The sequence below is a fragment of the Metopolophium dirhodum genome, chromosome 6 (assembly GCF_019925205.1).
Source record: "Metopolophium dirhodum isolate CAU chromosome 6, ASM1992520v1, whole genome shotgun sequence".
Lineage (NCBI taxonomy): Eukaryota > Metazoa > Arthropoda > Insecta > Hemiptera > Aphididae > Metopolophium > Metopolophium dirhodum.
The window spans coordinates 23,252,104-23,269,612 of NC_083565.1; the positions used below are offsets into that span (position 1 = coordinate 23,252,104).

The following is a 17,509-nucleotide window of genomic DNA, read 5'->3' on the forward strand; positions in this document are numbered from 1 at the left end:
TTATAGAAAAAGATGCATTCAGCGTGCCTATATACAACTGCCCACACAGTCTGTTGTATGCGCACACGTCATATGTCTATATACAAGAGTTTCGCGTCGACGTCGTTAAATACAGAAATATTCAGTATATGACGTCGTCGAGTGGAACATTCACTGACTAGACTATAATATTGTGGAAAATCTTCAGATAACACAATTATTACGCCAGTCACCATTAGTACCAGACGAAGTTCCGAGAGATAAAACGAAAAGTGGGCGTAGTCGGTGCACGGCCGGGTGACATCATCGACGATAACGGCGTAAAAACTGTGACATTCTTGTGCGCTTCGAACGAAAAAAAAAAAATTCTATACGACAAAACGGCGTTGTCGTAGGTATACTTGTATAACTATTGTAAATCAGAAGGATTCCACGCAGACAATTATTATAATGCATGTTATGTTGTATCGTACTATATTGACTATATTATTGATAGAAAGATTGCGTTTGTTCCGCGGTCGTTCGTTTTTCTTTCTGCGTCGTATTCTATATAATATTATGATACCTATACGGCTATACGACGACGGGCGTGAACGGTATAATATAATATCACACGTTCTAGTGTTATACTATAATATGGTGTATACAATATAACCGAAACACAATTACATATGCCAAAATTTCCGTTCCGCTGCATGTAATAAAATAATGGGAAAAAAAAATCGATAATAAAAAAATAAAATTTACACTGCAGTGGATATGGAGGCACTACGTGTGTGCGCGTGTAGTATATGACGCGCGCGTGTGTGTGTGTGTGTGTGTGTGTGTGCATACGTGTGTTACAGATGTGCCTGCAATACGTGTATAAATGTATAATATGCAATTTTTTTTTTTATTATTATTATTATTAATTAAATTGGCTCCCATAGAGATTTCACGTTCATTGACTCCGTCGACGGGTGGTGGCAGCACTTGTACCAAGGTTGTTTTGGGCGGCGCTACTTCGTCGCCGCGCCCCGCCGCCGTCATCCCCGCCGCGGCACCTGGTAGGCAGTATCTCGTTGCGCCGAGGTTCCGTCCCGCCACAGTCCCGCCGTCCCGGTCGGCCTAATCGGCCTGCTCTTGTGGTTTCGTGTCTATTATCACCTCAGCAGTGGAGTTCCGATCTGCCTGCGCGTCGACATTGTGGGGATAGGCCAGAGCCAGAGAAAATCTAACTCAATTTAAATCGAAAAAAAAATAAAACATACCGAGTCGCTAAATATACTCGACGCAATAGACACGCGGCTGTTTTTTTGTGCATCGGTTTGTTAGTGCGCCGTACGTGTTTGGCTCAATGAGCGACCGTAGTAATATGTGAATACAAGGTAAGGTTTGTTGTGTTTAGCCCGATACGAGAAAACCACTGCAGCGACGGCTGTATCACGGGATTTTTCTCCATTCGGATTTGACACCGTTCGTTTTTGTATTTTGTTCCTCTTGCGGTTTTAAGCGTAAATCTGTTTGATTTTTCCGACCGTTTAACGTTGCCTGTGTACGTTTTTTCATTGCGTATTGTTTTTCTCGTTGACACAGTGAGCCATGAGTTTTCGGAATCGGCTGTCCCGCGTCGCCAAAAACAACAACGAAACACCGCCGAGGAACAAAAACACCACCGCCAGGCACGACTGTTGCAGTGCCACTAAGTTGCGAGCAAGCAGCGTCGAGCACGATCGTATTAATGGCAATCACGAAGCTCACAGAAATGCCACTTCTGTAGATAGAGTGTTGAGCGTTAACAGAATTCCTAGGTAGTTAGGATAGTTAACCCGGAATAGTGAAATCGAGTTATAAAACGATCACTAACAATTACAGATTAAACCAATTGACAGGCGAATCGAGTTGTGCAGCCAGCTGTAGAACTCCAAACAGAACTATTACAAAAACCCCAATAAATCGTACCAGTCTGAGTTCCCCAAGTACTCCACAAAGAAAGGTTTATATACTTTATTTATTTTTGTATATTCTTATTTCAATATTTTTTTTTCCATAGGTGTCAGCGAGAGGCAGAGGAGCTGCTACACCATCTCCTCGTTTCAGACGTGAAACAACTGTTCAAAAGAAAACTGTGGATAACAAACCTGATAAGGAATGCCAATCATCATCTGCAGATATGCCGTCCAAACAATCATATCTATTCACCCAGAATTATTATGACACAGGTTCTTGTTCTGTAGAGATAATCGAAGAGACATGTTCCCCTCAAATTACATTACCGATACCAACGGAAATATTGAATACAAAATCAGCTATACTCAATCGTTCAGATGACGACGAAGAAAAAGCTACCGGGATTTCTCCAGATGGGAGGTAATTAATAATTATTTATTAAATTTTATAAGAAGTTTTTATAATATTTAAATTCACACACCTAATTTATATAAATATCAGGTTTCTCAAGTTTGATGAAGAGCTTGGACATGGTTCTTTCAAAACAGTCTTCCGAGGTTTAGATACTCAAACTGGTGTTGCAGTGGCTTGGTGTGAGCTCCAGGTGAATTAACAAATATTATTATTGAATTTTTATAGCTTATAATTGATTAATTGATTAATTTTGTTGTTTTATTATTTACAGGAAAATAAATTAACGAAGACTGAACGCGCTCGGTTTCGTGAAGAAGCTGAAATGCTAAAAGGCTTGCAGCATCCTAATATAGTTCGGTTTTATGACTATTGGGAAGTTTCTTTAACAAAACGAAAATATATTGTACTTGTTACTGAACTAATGACATCAGGAACATTAAAAACATATTTACGTCGTTTCAAAAAGATTAATCCTAAAGTACTAAAGTCTTGGTGTCGACAAATTGTAAAAGGATTAAGTTTCTTGCATTCTCGAACACCTCCAATTATACACAGAGATCTAAAATGTGATAATATTTTTATTACCGGTACAACTGGATGCGTAAAAATTGGTGATTTAGGACTAGCCACTCTAAAAAATCGATCATTTGCTAAATCTGTTATTGGTAATTTGAAGCAAGATGTTACCTAGTTTAATTAAAGATATTCATTTTAAATTGTACATTTTAGGTACTCCTGAATTTATGGCTCCAGAAATGTATGAAGAACATTATGATGAGAGTGTTGATGTATACGCCTTTGGAATGTGTATGCTGGAAATGGCTACTTCTGAGTATCCTTATACTGAATGCACAGGACCTGCTCAAATTTATAAAAAAGTGATAAGTGTAAGTCAATATTTTTTTAAAGCAATAGATGTATATTATTTTATATTCTGTATTTATGAAATCATTTTATTTTTTAACTTTTAGGGTGTTAAACCTTTAAGTTTTGATAAGATTGAAAATCCAGAAATCAAAGATATAATAGAGTCATGTATTAAATTGAAAAAAGATGAAAGGTAATTTTAAACATCTTTTAACCTAATATCATGTAATATAATACAATATAGAGTATATTTTTTTATAGACCATCAATCAAAGAATTATTGGCTCATGATTTTTTCACGGAAGATCCAGGAATTAAATTAGAAATGGTTAGCAGAACAGACAGTCGAATTGAATTTCGTTTACGTATTCTTGATCCAAAAAAGCGTTGTAGCAATAAACACAGAGAAAATGAAGCAATTCAATTTGATTTTGATATCAATAATGACAATGCAGATGATGTAGCATCTGAAATGGTACAATTTAAAATTTTTAATAGTAATTTACCTAACCTAACTGTAAATTATTTACAGTAATATACTAACATCCGTTACTTTGTAGGCAAAATCTGGATTAATTTTGGAGGAAGATAGTAAAACCATTGCTAAGATGTTAACTAATCAAGTTTATAATCTTAATAAAGAACAAAATGACAAAAGAGATGTGCCAATAGACGAAGAACTATATAAGGGTACATATGGACTGATTGTTATATAATTAATTTTTGGGATTAAGGTTGGAATTCATTTTGAAACTACATGGGCATTATTTTTATTTAGATGATATAAGTTCAGATGTTAGTGGATTGCAGTTTCGACAACCAGAAACTGTTGTTATGTACCAACCTGCTAAATATATTAATCAGGTACAATTTTTTTTTATTTTTATTAAAATAAATAAAATATTGTTGATTCAATTCACATTTTTTGTTATTGATCAAAATTGATTTTTGTACTTAATGTTTTATTATAGGATGAAGAAATGAAGTATGATAACATATCAGTCCTTCCTGAAAATCTACTTAAACCCTCCAGTGAAATTAATGTTGCAGAACTTATTAATCAAGACCAATTATTTATACAAACATCGCCATCTAAAAGTCTACCACTTCGATCAGTTGATACAATAAGTCAGCAAGATAATTATAGAAAAATATCAAATATATCTAATGCATCTACAGATTCGGCTTATACATCCGATACCAATATGACTTATAAACAGCTCTCTGATATTAATCAAGTGCCAAATATGGTGGAAGCTGTACCAGAAAACTATGTATCAAATGGAAATGACAATATTTATCATCAAGATCCAACTATGTATCAAAATGTTGATCCTGCAATAAACCAAGATGCTTCTACATATATTCAAAATCCACAATGGAACTACCAAATTAATACAGTTCAGAATCAAGTGCCTTCAACAGCTGATGAAGAGTTGCAAAGAAAAATATCCACGGTATCTACTGTTTCCAATCTTTCTTCATTATCGTCAGATTCTGTTCAAGGACTTGTCCTACAAGATATCCAGCTTCATGCCATTATACATGAAGAAAATGCATTACAAAATAATCAAAATGTATATGTAAGAAATCAAGAAGGAATAAATGTAAACCAATGTGATAATTTAAACTATTGTAATGCACAATCTCCATCCAATGAACCATATTTATCAAATATACAATCCTACCAAGAGAATCAAGTACATCCAAATTATAATAATCAAATTATCCTTCCCGAAGAGATCATACCGGTAGAGGAAAAGTCTTTAGAACCTACGGTTGAATCAACAAATAATGCTACTGAGCCAGATGTTAAACAAAACTTGAGGTAAAATATATGTTCTTAATGTAGAAATGAGTATCTTTAGTCTGTACTGATTAAGGCCAGAACAATGCTAACCGTATTTTATCCATGAATACATATCAATTTTAAATGAAAACATTTTGTTTGGTTAATACACTTAAATTTTATGTAGTAAATCAAGTATCATAATATTAAAATACAAAAATCATGAATTAAGGAACAACTTATTTGTATTTTAGAATTAATTACAAGCGTGTGGTTATTGATGCTTTACTGATTTAATAAAATAATAATCATGTTTAATTATATATCATTTGGAATTTTAGGGTTGATAATTTAGAAGAATCATCTGTGATAAAAGAAGCGGCAACTAGAAAAAAAAGTAGAACTACTGGTCCGTCATTAAATCTTTTGGCTGTGTATGATAATCGCCAAGCAGAATGTCAATTAGAAAGTAATAAACACAAAACTGTAACATTCAGGTTTAATATTGATGATGTTGTCCCTTATGATGTAGCAAACAAATTGGTAAATTGATTGTTGAAAAATCTAAAGATAAAAACAAATAAAATAATATTTTTAATGGTTTTATTTTAAGGTCACTGAAGATTTATTAGAAGTATCGCATGTAGATTTAGTGGCCGAAATGATGAAAGACTTGGTGAATAAACTGAAATTGGACATGGAACCTGTGTCTAATAGTATTGATCCGTCTTTATTAAAACAAGAGGTACTACTTAAGTATTTTTCAAAACACAAAATATAATACAATATTAGCTATTAGGGGTGATAAACAGACAATGTAGGACAAGCATGCTCACAAATAAAAAAGTGTATATCCAAATTACTATAACAATTTCTTATTTTCATTTGATGTTTGAAAGTTAAATATTTGTATAGATAATTGTACTGTTTTGTATCAATTATTAGCTTACACAATGCAGTTTGGCACTACTAATTGTTGAACAATAAATAATATATATAATAATATAGAAGCATTTGTGAATTTAAATATTTATCTAATGTATTGGTGTCATTAAGAAAAACTTATTTATTGCACTTATTATATTGTTGCTGCTCACGAAGTCACGAAGCTCTTGTTGTTTATATTATTTTAAAACTAATGTAGTATTCTATTATTTTTTTTTCTTAACTGATGTTTAGACTGAAAGAATTCCAATTACTGGAGACTCAGAAAGTGGAATAAATACAAATCAGCTCAATGTTACTGTTACTGAAACTATAAAAGAAGTTGAGGAAAAATCAGAGCCTGAGAAGAAAAAACCAGTATGTATTTTAAAAAAAACTGGTCATTTATGATTTTGAATAAAACCATATTTTATAATTTTAGTGAATTAACTAAAAAACCTATGTTTATTAGTCCTAATCTCAAATATTGTTTACTTAGGCACGGAAAATATCAAGGTTTTTAGTAAGCCCAGTCATTACGGAACAAACATTAGAAGAAGTAAGTCTTTTATTTTATTGGTGTATTTGTATTTTTTTTTATTTTTATTATTTTATAGTATTATAATGATAAGAACATACCAAAACAAAATGAATTACTTAGTCCAGAATCACTTGAAAAGAGTATTCTGACTGAAATGATAACATTAGCAAGTACTAATAATCAAAATGTACCAGTTTGTCCTTCAACTACAAATGAAGATATATCAAATCCCGATACGAATACTGGTCTAACGACTGACTCTAAACTACATTCCCAAGTTCCATCTGATTCGTATGTATTAAATTATGTCAAAATAAACAATAAACTAAAATTATTGATTGATAAATTGCAATTATATCTAGAGCATGTCAAAAAGGAGGTTCTCTTACTATATCCGAACTCCAGCAAAAATTAATCCAACTTACAGCTCAGCCATCAGAATTATCATCTAGTAGTACTCCACCTATCGGTTCTCATCCAAGTACACCTCATGGGCATACTGGTTATGAGACATACATGAATACCCTTCAAAAACGTTTGGCTTCCATTTCAATGCCTGCTGGCAACATACTTGTACGTATTTATTAATTAATAAATATGTATTTACTGTTCAGTGTTTATAATTGTGTATACATATTAAAGGGACCGCTTTCACCTCAAAGTACATTACACGCAATTAGTTCTGCAACGTCTAAATTAAAAATACCTATTGCTATTGAAGTTGTTAAGCCTATGCAATCAGTAGCCATTGGCATTGATGAAGTACACATTGGCGATGAAGTTGGGCCAATTTTAGTGCATGCAGTCCAAGCTCAGTCTATTTTGACGGGTAATGAAACACTCCACCGTGTGATAGTACCAGAAGAAAACAAAGATCAACAAACTATGGTTGTACAACCATTACCTGGTCATGTCATAATGGTTCAATCAAGATTCATTCAAAACCAAGATCCATCTATTCAAGTATTTCAATTTTTTATGCTTAATTTTTAACCACATTACTAACTAAATTATTTTTCTTATATTTATCAGGAATTTGAAAGTCATTCTAATAGTCATAAAGAAGATTCTAAAGAGAGAAAAATTAGCCGTGCTCAGTCAGTTGATTTGCATAGTTTAGAAAAGGTAATGTTTTAAAGTAATAGTTAAATAAAAAATAAAATACATTTAGTATTGTGTAGGTAATAGGTATCAAAGTATTTACAATTTTTTCATATCATACATCTTATAAGTAACATAAAAAATAGTACATCATATTATTTCAAAAAAGAGATTACTAAGTTTATTTAATAAGTAACAGGACAAGAGTACATAGTCCGTATTGATATAGTAAAATATTGTTAACTAAAGCTTTTCTGTGACCTTTAGTCATATTATGATAAAAATAAATTACCATAAAATATTATTGTTATGATAATGAGTAAGATAGTATTAACAAATAAAATTAATAGTATAACATAACGCCATGATAAATTCAATATTTTTTGTAAATATTTAAATTTTACTGCAGTCTGTATAAGAAGGAACCTTAGTAGATTTTTGCCAAGTAATTCTGAGCCCTACCAAATGGAAAATGGATAACATTACAGTCGTCTCTGTACGGAAGGTGCGCTGTAGCAGATATCTGAGGTTCCTTCTCATTTTAAAAAGAGTATAGAGTAATCTATTACAGCAAGTCCATTATCAAAGTATTTTACGAATAAATATTTGATTATTTGTTTTAGAAGTTGTCTAGTATGCATACCAATACGTACAAAAAATATTCCTCAAATGCAGTCAATCTCCATTCATTACCCTTATCAACCGACCAACATGTGGCACAATCTGTGGAAACAGATGTCCCTTGTGATAATTACCAATCAGTTTCACACTCTGTACGTTAAAAATATTTAACCAGAATATTCCAACATTATAACATATATTTGAACGTTATTTTTAGTTTTACCGTAATCTGTAAATTTATTGATTTTAATACCTTTTTTTAGAACGATGAAACTAAGGATCAGAAAGATTTGGACATAGCTTATAAACCTGTTAATACAAATGAAATCTCCCAAGCTACTAAATTAAATGCATCTCCTTTTGATTTTCAAAATCTATTACAAAGGTAAAACTGAATCAAATTAAATGTATTTATTATTTATTCTTCCAGTTATGTAAATTTTTATTTCATCTTAGGCAATATTTCGAATTAGAGAATTTACGTAAACGTCATCTAGATGAACTAAAAAGTTGCATGCAAATGTTAAGAACAGAAAGTCTGCAACCCACTATATTATATGAAGCTTTATCACCAATTTCTAATTCTAGTAAGTATACATTTCAATCATTTTTGAACAACAATATTAATATTATTTAAAATTTAAGGTAAAAAAGTACCTAGTGAAACTAGTGGAAATTCCAGATCAGTCTCACCAACGCCAGATAATGGAGTGATGAAGTTTACGCCAACTGGCTTATACTTCTTACCAGAGTCTGTTAAGCTTTTATCACCTTCCTTAGCCGAATCCCAACACCACGGCTCTAATCATTAGTCAACAGCAAAGAAAAAATAATAATCTTTTAAGCGTACTTTTAACATTTCGTTATTCCTTATTTTTTTCACTATACACAACGTTCATCTAAAACGCTTATAATTAAATTGTTATTTTATTTTGTATAAGTTCCTTAGAAAATTGTATTCAACAAATATATTATTTAATTATTCAATTTATAAATACATATACCTACTAATATGTTGTATTTGCACATTTATTCAAATGATTGCATAATATAACATATTTGAGTGTTACACTCAGACCAATACTAACATCTTTAATCTAATAATATTATTTATTAACAATCTATAATTTTATGTTTTAAACATAATTTAATGGAAATTGTTACAATATTTAATCAATTTTTTTTTTATGATTATTAGTTTTTCAATAATTGTTATAATTTTGTAGGTTACAACTTACAGATTGTTTGTAATTTGCATAGTCTAGTCTAATTAAATTGATTTTGTAAGTCATAATTCTTAAGGTATTTAATACAACCTGAACTATTAGAAAAATACTAATGTATACATTTCTTAATACATTTATATAACTATAATTTATGAAAATTCATAATAATCAATGATACCTTTTGAGATACGTCAAATATGCCACGTTAAAAAGAAATGCCTTACCTATCTTTTTTTGCATTATTAAAATAACCAGAATTCAGAATAATTAATTTTTTATTTATATTTTTAGATTTGTCAAACTAAAAAATTAGTCTTGGTTATTAATTTTATTCAAAAAAATGACAAAAATTTGGCTATTTAAGGTTGTCCTTTTCTTCTAAAAAATTTTTCAAACAGTCCAACTTCATAAAAATTAACAGATTTGAGATCTGCGTGCCTGCAGAACATTATGTTTATGTGTTTTTGAAATGTTATAGTTGTCATAGTGTAATAATAAGAAGGCACATTTAATCATGACAATCTATTTTGTCATACATTTAATGTAATTTGTCAATTAATTTTTTGATTACAAGTTTTCCATATAGGTGCAAAGAAACAATACATTGATTGAGAGACCTTAATATGTCCTATACTTCTAAGATCGTGGTTTGAACCCTCTATAGTGGCTGTAGAATACATTATAGAATGAAGATGTTACTATTTACAGCCGTAATGCTTTTAACATTTTGTTCAGGAAACTGACCTATCAGTAAATCAGTTAATAGTTATTCGGTAATTAGTATTGTTATTTGATTTAGGGTGTTTGGACATGTATAGCATCCCAACCAAAAAATTAAATGAAAAAATTTCACGCTTCTCTTAAACGGTGGACTGAATAGTTGACACAATGACACGTATGATAATATTGTTTAAAATAATATTTTATATTTTACTCATACCTATCTGATGAGTAATGGCAAAGAATAAAAATATTCAAATGCAATTATTATTAAACTCAATACTTCAATACCTACTCATTGGTCATTAGTCATCACTCAAAACTCAATAATTAAGTTCGGCGTGAACGTATTATGTAAATGGTAATGACAGATGTCTTATTAGTTATTACTTGTGATGACGTGATAACCGCATGTGTTGTCTCCGTCTTACAAGTGCATAACATAAATTGCAAATTTTACGTTCAGCAAAACCCGTGTAGCTCCGTTAATTTAAATACGAGAGTAAATTGACCTCTTATAAAATCTAAAGGTAAGATTATTATCTAGACAACCTCATGAGCTTTTTATTATATTTTAATTTTTAAGCGAGTTTATGAGTACTTCAAAATGTACAGACAATTTACAATTTAAAAAATTAAAATATAACAAAAAGTCCATCAGGTTGTCTAGATAATGATTTTATAAGAGGTAAATTCACTCTAATTTTTAAACTAACGGAGTTACACGTGTTCTGCTTCGCGTAGAATTTGCCATGTTACGCACTTGTAAGACGGAGACGACACATGCGAGTATCACGGCCTCATATTATTATATTATAGTATTGCTCTATGATTATAGTAATTAGGGTAATTATTGAAATTTGAGATTTGCGAATTTAAGGAATTTTTAGTCTACAGTGTTTCTTGAGTACAATAAAATTATTTTTATTCCAGATGACCCCGTCCCTTAATATCAGTAACAAGGTGGACATATATATATATATATAACCACCTTGATCAGTATGATTTGCTATCTAACGTTCGGTTGATAAGTGATAAGGTTTGATTTGTATTTAGTAAAGTTATGTGATTTAGTTATATATTCTACCATTCTGGTCTAAAATCTAGATTTTACTAAGGATTTGGGCCAATGGACCTATTAAAGTATTAACCACAGAATAGTTATAGAAAAGTTTAATTTTAGTTAGAGCTTACAGTCTTATGTTTCTTATTTATTTTACATAATTTTACCAATTAACGCTATACTGTTAATATAAATTACATTATGGCGGCCATCAAAACGGTAAAGTATAACTTTTATTATTCTCATTATTATATTTCAGTGTACACTCAGACTAAATCCATAATGTATGAGTATGAGTATGTTTCAGAAAAGAAGTTATATACGTGTATTGAGTAAATGCGCAACATAATATTATATTATATCATTGAAGGCTAGTAAGGCATTGGTGTACTGTAATTTTATTTTATTTTTATCATGAATTTATGCTTATTGAAATTCTACTATTTGCAGTCTTGTGAACGATATTTAAGTACATATTTTTGTGTTAATATTTTTGAGAAGATAATTGTTTCCTTGCAATTACCTGATCATATATACTAATACATATTTATGGAAAATAAGTATGCTTACTGAAAATAGTTAAATTTTTTACCGTCATGAAGTTAGTTTGTAGTACTTAAATATGTTAATTGAGAGTTTAGACTCTACAAATTTAAAGTTATGGTATGTATTAAATTTACTCAAAAATGTGTGTTATGCCTTGCATATGGTGAACTTAATAAATTTTTCATATTTTCAAGTTTGCTTTAATAATATTTTTTATCCATTTTAGTGTTGTTTTACACTTTTTTTTTCTCTAGTATGTTGCTGCTCGGCTATGTTTATATGCTAATATATTAATGCTTCTAAATATTTATTTTAATTAATTGTATTGTTATAACTAATAATTATTATTTTTAAATTAAGATGATGACAATTTTAATTATGATATGGACCACCAGTCAATCGAAGAAGCTGAAGTAACTGAAGATTTCGAAGAAGCAAATGAGGCTGTAAAATCAATAACACTTGAAAGCCATGAAGAAAATGAAATGGCAATTCATAGTGATAAAAGAGTGCGGGTAAAAGCTTCTGATGAATTGTTTACAGATCAAATCAAAGAAGAAATACAGGAATGTGAGTACCAAACCATTGTTGACGTTAAAGATGAAATAGAAGAAATAGAAGAAGTCGAAGAAGAAGAGATTAAAATACACCCAACAATTGTATGTGAGCCACTTCCACCACCACCACCACCACCAGCCATTGACATTCAAGTGAAAAAAATTGCCGCATCAAAAGTTAATTTCAAAACAGTGAAAAAGCCAAGAGGACGGATGGGTCGTAGACCTAGACCTATATTGCCCATGACCCGGCCCATAGCTTCTGCGAGTACTTCACACTTGGAACAGGCCTCAACTCAACACCAGTTAATTGTGCCTTCGACACAAATGCCTGGGATTGCTTATCAAATTTTTCTGGGTGATAATGTAAAAAACTCAAACAATCCAGTTCAATATACAATGTTACAGCCACGACCAGTATTTTTACAACCATCCCCAACACCTGTTAGCAATACTTCACCGGTTGTGATTAGCCAATCTTATCCAATGACTCGATCCCAGGTTCCAAGTCCTAAAATTCCTAAAATTGCTCGCAAAACCGTCAGTCAAGTTTATTGTTCATTTTGTTACAAACTTTTTAAAAATATAAATGAACATGTTAAAGAGTGTTGGGCTAATCCAGAAAGTAAAAGCTATAAGTTCAGAAAAATTGCACCGTCTACGTCATAAACAATTTCATTAGAATGATATGTAATATTATTTATTAATTGTTTAAATTACTTTTTTTATTGTACAATATATTAAATGCTGTATCTATATAGACATAACAATTTTGAAATTAGTATGAATATTTGTATGTGTGTTAAAATTATATATTATTGAATTATCATTAACAATTGAATTTTAATTGCTACATGATGATTGTACTTTCATATTGACATATTGTATTAGAAATAGCTGGTAGTTGTGTTCTCTTGTGATTTATTAAATAACATTAATTAACAATATTATAAAATATAATATGACTTAAAATAATCTATCTGTTCAAAATTATTATTAATTGTATCTCTTATAAAACTTATTTGTAGATATTACTTATTGTCAGCGTAAGTGACAAGTGATATACATTACTTTTTAGTAGAGTACGGATTTTAAAGCAATAAAAAACTAATGATAAGCACTAAAAAAAAGCAATAAAGCTGTCTAAATCTCCCAAAAAAGCATTAAAAATGGGTCTTAAAAAAAATATTTATTACAAAAAAAGTATTAAAATTATTTATTAGTTTTTTATCTATTAGTTCATTAAATTATTTTTTTTAAAAAGTTATCATAATAAATTTATCTACAAGCCTGCTTCTTTGAGTTTTCCTTCTTCCACAACTATTAATCTGTAAATTAAGTTTATTCTGTTTAAGATAATTTATAAAAAAAAAATTAGCTAAATAATAGTTTTAAATTATTTTTTTTACCTGTATCATCGTAGTTGCATTTTCAAGTTTTAAAATAAAAATCAACATTTAAAATACGTTTATTTAGAACACATTTTGAAAAAATGTACCAAAAAATGCATAAATATACAAAAAAAAGCAAAATAAAATGTCGTGCATTTTATTCTAAGTAGTATCATGTTCTTCTCAGTTCTCGTGGCTGGGGTTATACACGATGATGTTCAATGAGACATTTGTTGAGCGGATTTCGTGGAGAATTCCGCCGTCGTTTGAAACCTACATGTATAGGTTGAAGAGGATGCCAGCGCACCATTTGTTTTCTCTCTCTGGCCCACGCGAAACATAGACAAAACGCATTTACGCAGAATCACTTTTTTATGTTTTTAAGTAATCTTGGAGTAAAATTACCAATTACAAAAAATATGGAGAATAATTTTTTTGAGGGAATGACATATCGATTTGTCTAAAATATACTGTCTCAAGACAACAAATTTTTTTCGTTTATTTTGTAAGTCGAATACAAAGTCAAACAACAATAAAATATAAAATCGATATGTACGACATGGTAAAAAACTGTTTTGCGCGGGTAAGAACCGGGAAGGCTACAGTCATAACTAAGAAACGAGATTTCCACGACATGAAAATGAGAACTTGGGCTGTGCGACGTTGTTTTTATTTTTTTGATATCACTTATATGAAAAAAGTTTTTACTGTTACAAAAACCATTATTGTTTGTGTTTTTCAAACTTGAAAAACTTTTTGTCATATATATGATATTGAAAAAATAAAAACAACGTTGCACAGCCACAAATCTCATTTTAGATTCTGAGCGAAGCGATTAATGTATTGATTTTACAATGATGTGTGTTTTTTTTTTTATTTTTTTTTTTTGTGTCTGTCATCACCTTTTAGGACAGTAAAAGTGCTTGGATTTTCTTCAACAGTAACTTTTCTGATAGGAAAGTGAATATCATTTTCCAGTAATTTTCAAAAGCGACGTGAAAAACAAAAGAAAAATTAAGGAAAAACTGGAATTTTTACGCAAAATCTGTTTTCGAGAAAATCGATTTAGGTTTTTGGTGTAACTCTAAAACAAATGACCGTAGGGACATGACATTTTGACTGAATGTTTATATTAGCATTTTCTATACACCATAAAGTTTTGAAAATATTTTTACTTTTTTTGAGCGGTTTACGGACATTGTCAGTTTTCAATTTTTTTAGTTTTTTTTTTCTATAAATATCAATAAAATTTTATTTGTTGAGTAAAAAAGCTTGAAAATTTAATAGAAGGCTCCTAGATTATTGTTTCAAAGGCAGATGAAAAAAATTAAAAATCCTTAGTCACAGTTTTTATTTATAAGCATTTAAAGTTCAAATTTTGACAAAATACGGAAATATCACGAAAATTAGCAAATTATTTTGAGTTGAGAATTCATAAAAATTTTTCTTTTTAAATCTAAGATTTTAAAATGTAATATATGATTACTCATAAGTTTGTATACCATTATCAAAAAAAAAAATGTCTACAAGAAACTTAAATTAAATTGTTATGAGCGTCTGAAATTTATATTTTTACAACATTTGATATTCAATCGATTTCTCATGTAACAATTTTCTTATTTTATTGTAATTAAAAAACGAATGACTGTAGATACTTGAAAATTTCACTGAATGTTTATATTAGCATTTTCTATACACCATACAATTTTGAAAATATTTTGACTCTTTTTGAGCGGTTTACGGACATTGTTAGTTTTCAATTTTTTTAGTTTTTTTTTCTATAAATATCAATAAAAAAAATTTTGTTGGGTAAAAAAGCGTGAGAATTTAATATAAGGCTCTTGATATATCGTTCTAATAGCAGTTGAAAAATATTAAAAATACATAGGCACAATTTTTTTTTATAAGCATTTAAAGTTCAAATTTTGACAACATTTATCAAATTTATAATTTATTAGTTATTTTGTAGTTGAAAATGTATAAAATGTTTAACTTTTATGGCTAAGGATTGAAAATTTAAAACAAGGCTCCACGTAAATAGGTTATATATAAATTACTTTATTCACAATATCATCAAATATACTTGGTAAAATCATAGGCTGACTGACCGTTTTCGCTCAGAATCGTTTTTCTTATACAATGATATTATATCATTGATTTCAAATGTAACACCATCAATTACAGTGACCCACTTGTAACCTGCTGTACAGCAGAGCGACATCCACTTATCCACCTTTTTTATGTGGTGAAAATCTCGTTTCTTAGTTATGATATAGTAGCCTTCTCGGTTCTTTACCGCGCATAACAGTTTTTGCTATGTTGTACATTTGTAAGACGGAGACAACACACGCGTCTTCTTGAGTCTTAAATCGAGCATGTTATCCGATTACGCCGCAATATTCGTTGCTGGTCGACGGTTTTTTCAAAATTGAACGATACGGTGACACACACGGGATTTTTCAATGATAGGAGGGGGGTTTGAAAATTAATTACAATTTGATTTCGTCCAGTCTATTAGTTATGATTTATAAGCTTTTAGGTGAAGTATTTGTAAATGTTTGTACATCTTAAACTTCTCAACTTTTCTAGTAGAAAAAATTATGTCTGATCATCAACTTCGATGGAGGTTTTCGGGAGAAAATTTCATTTCAAACTAATGCCGCAGTCGACGAACAAGATAAGATGCCGTCCGTCCCATCCACTGACGTTAACGTTTTGACGGATTCACCGTATGCAGTATCGACTAACAGCGCAGTGATAACACCTGTAAACGCAGAACTTATCGATATCGACACGATGCTGTCCGTCTCGCCAAATTGTCAATTTGTGCCTATGCTTGTATCGAATTATCGAAATAATTTAATCACATTTCGGCCGCCTCAGGAACAATGTTTTTTAAATATGCCATACCATCTTTGACATCTGGAACCGGAAAAAATGCCAAACAATCAATTTCTCCACAAAATTCAATTGAGTTTTGATCTTTTCTGTATTGTGTCTACACAGTCATAACTCTTGTACTTTCCGATAGGTTGATTGAGTTAAATGGTAGAAACATGTACATCTTGTCCGAGAACATGCGCGTGATAGCTATGATAACTGTACGTTCAACATTAACATGTACTATCAGAGGATCAGGAAATAAATGTTAGGTTAGGTTGTCACATTTTTTAAAAGCGTAGTGAGCATTTGCTCATAAGTTGTCAAAGTTTTATTCTGTAAAAGAATGTATACTAGCTGCTGTTGTAAAAATTGTATTCATTTCTACACGTATAACATAAGAGTAGAGTAAAAAGTTTTGATGCCAAAGCAAAGTTTCCATCCATATACCATCTCCAAGAACTTGTTAAATTTACTAGCCCTTTATGTGTTGCAAACATCACTATATTTTCATTTGCTTCTTTCCCGTTATCATCAAGTCACAGACTCACAGTATTTACTACTTTGTTATGTGGCTCTCTTGTATAGAACACCACTCTCACTCTCAACATAAATTAATAAAATAAATAAGTATGTATATAATAACATTTCAGATTCTGAGTGGAGATAATATAATAATTTGATTTAGAAGTATCAAGTAAGTACCCACGAACAATATTTTTTAAGTATAACTAAATTAAACTAAATACTTCGCACATTTTCGTATTTGCACGTATTTTGTCAAATTTCAAAATTTAAATGCTTATTAAAAAAATGTTGACTGTATTTTAATATTAAAAATAATAATTTTAATATTTTTCAACTGCTATTGTAACAATATACTAGGAGCCTTGTATTAAATTTTCAAGTTTTTGACCCAACGAATACAATTTTATTGACACATTATTTATAGAAAAAGAAT

The 17,509-nt window shown here is 30.3% G+C and overlaps 2 protein-coding genes across 4 annotated transcripts; both read left to right on the forward strand.

The window, feature by feature from the left end:
- The first annotated feature begins 1,048 nt into the window (after positions 1-1,048).
- LOC132946070 (serine/threonine-protein kinase Wnk-like) lies at positions 1,049-9,178 on the forward strand. Its single transcript, XM_061015895.1, has 24 exons — positions 1,049-1,346; positions 1,555-1,769; positions 1,834-1,954; positions 2,012-2,328; positions 2,410-2,512; positions 2,594-2,987; positions 3,052-3,209; positions 3,294-3,382; positions 3,451-3,664; positions 3,750-3,879; positions 3,968-4,053; positions 4,161-5,017; positions 5,320-5,521; positions 5,592-5,723; positions 6,158-6,280; positions 6,402-6,461; positions 6,520-6,734; positions 6,806-7,016; positions 7,086-7,406; positions 7,476-7,568; positions 8,168-8,317; positions 8,429-8,550; positions 8,622-8,752; positions 8,811-9,178. Exons 2-24 carry the CDS (start codon positions 1,561-1,563, stop codon positions 8,975-8,977), a joined length of 4,605 nt encoding a protein of 1,534 aa, XP_060871878.1. The 5' UTR covers positions 1,049-1,346; positions 1,555-1,560; the 3' UTR covers positions 8,978-9,178.
- Positions 9,179-11,150: 1,972 nt separating this feature from the next.
- On the forward strand, positions 11,151-13,252 carry LOC132947265 (uncharacterized). 3 transcript variants are annotated; one of them, XM_061017519.1, is made up of 3 exons: positions 11,151-11,393; positions 11,482-11,544; positions 12,081-13,252. In XM_061017519.1, exons 2-3 carry the CDS (start codon positions 11,511-11,513, stop codon positions 12,944-12,946), a joined length of 900 nt encoding a protein of 299 aa, XP_060873502.1. In that variant the 5' UTR covers positions 11,151-11,393; positions 11,482-11,510; the 3' UTR covers positions 12,947-13,252. The 3 variants fall into 3 exon arrangements, with proteins under 3 accessions (XP_060873502.1, XP_060873501.1, XP_060873503.1); XM_061017518.1 differs by having other exon boundaries at positions 11,151-11,544; XM_061017520.1 differs by lacking the exon at positions 11,482-11,544.
- The last annotated feature ends 4,257 nt before the right edge of the window (positions 13,253-17,509 follow it).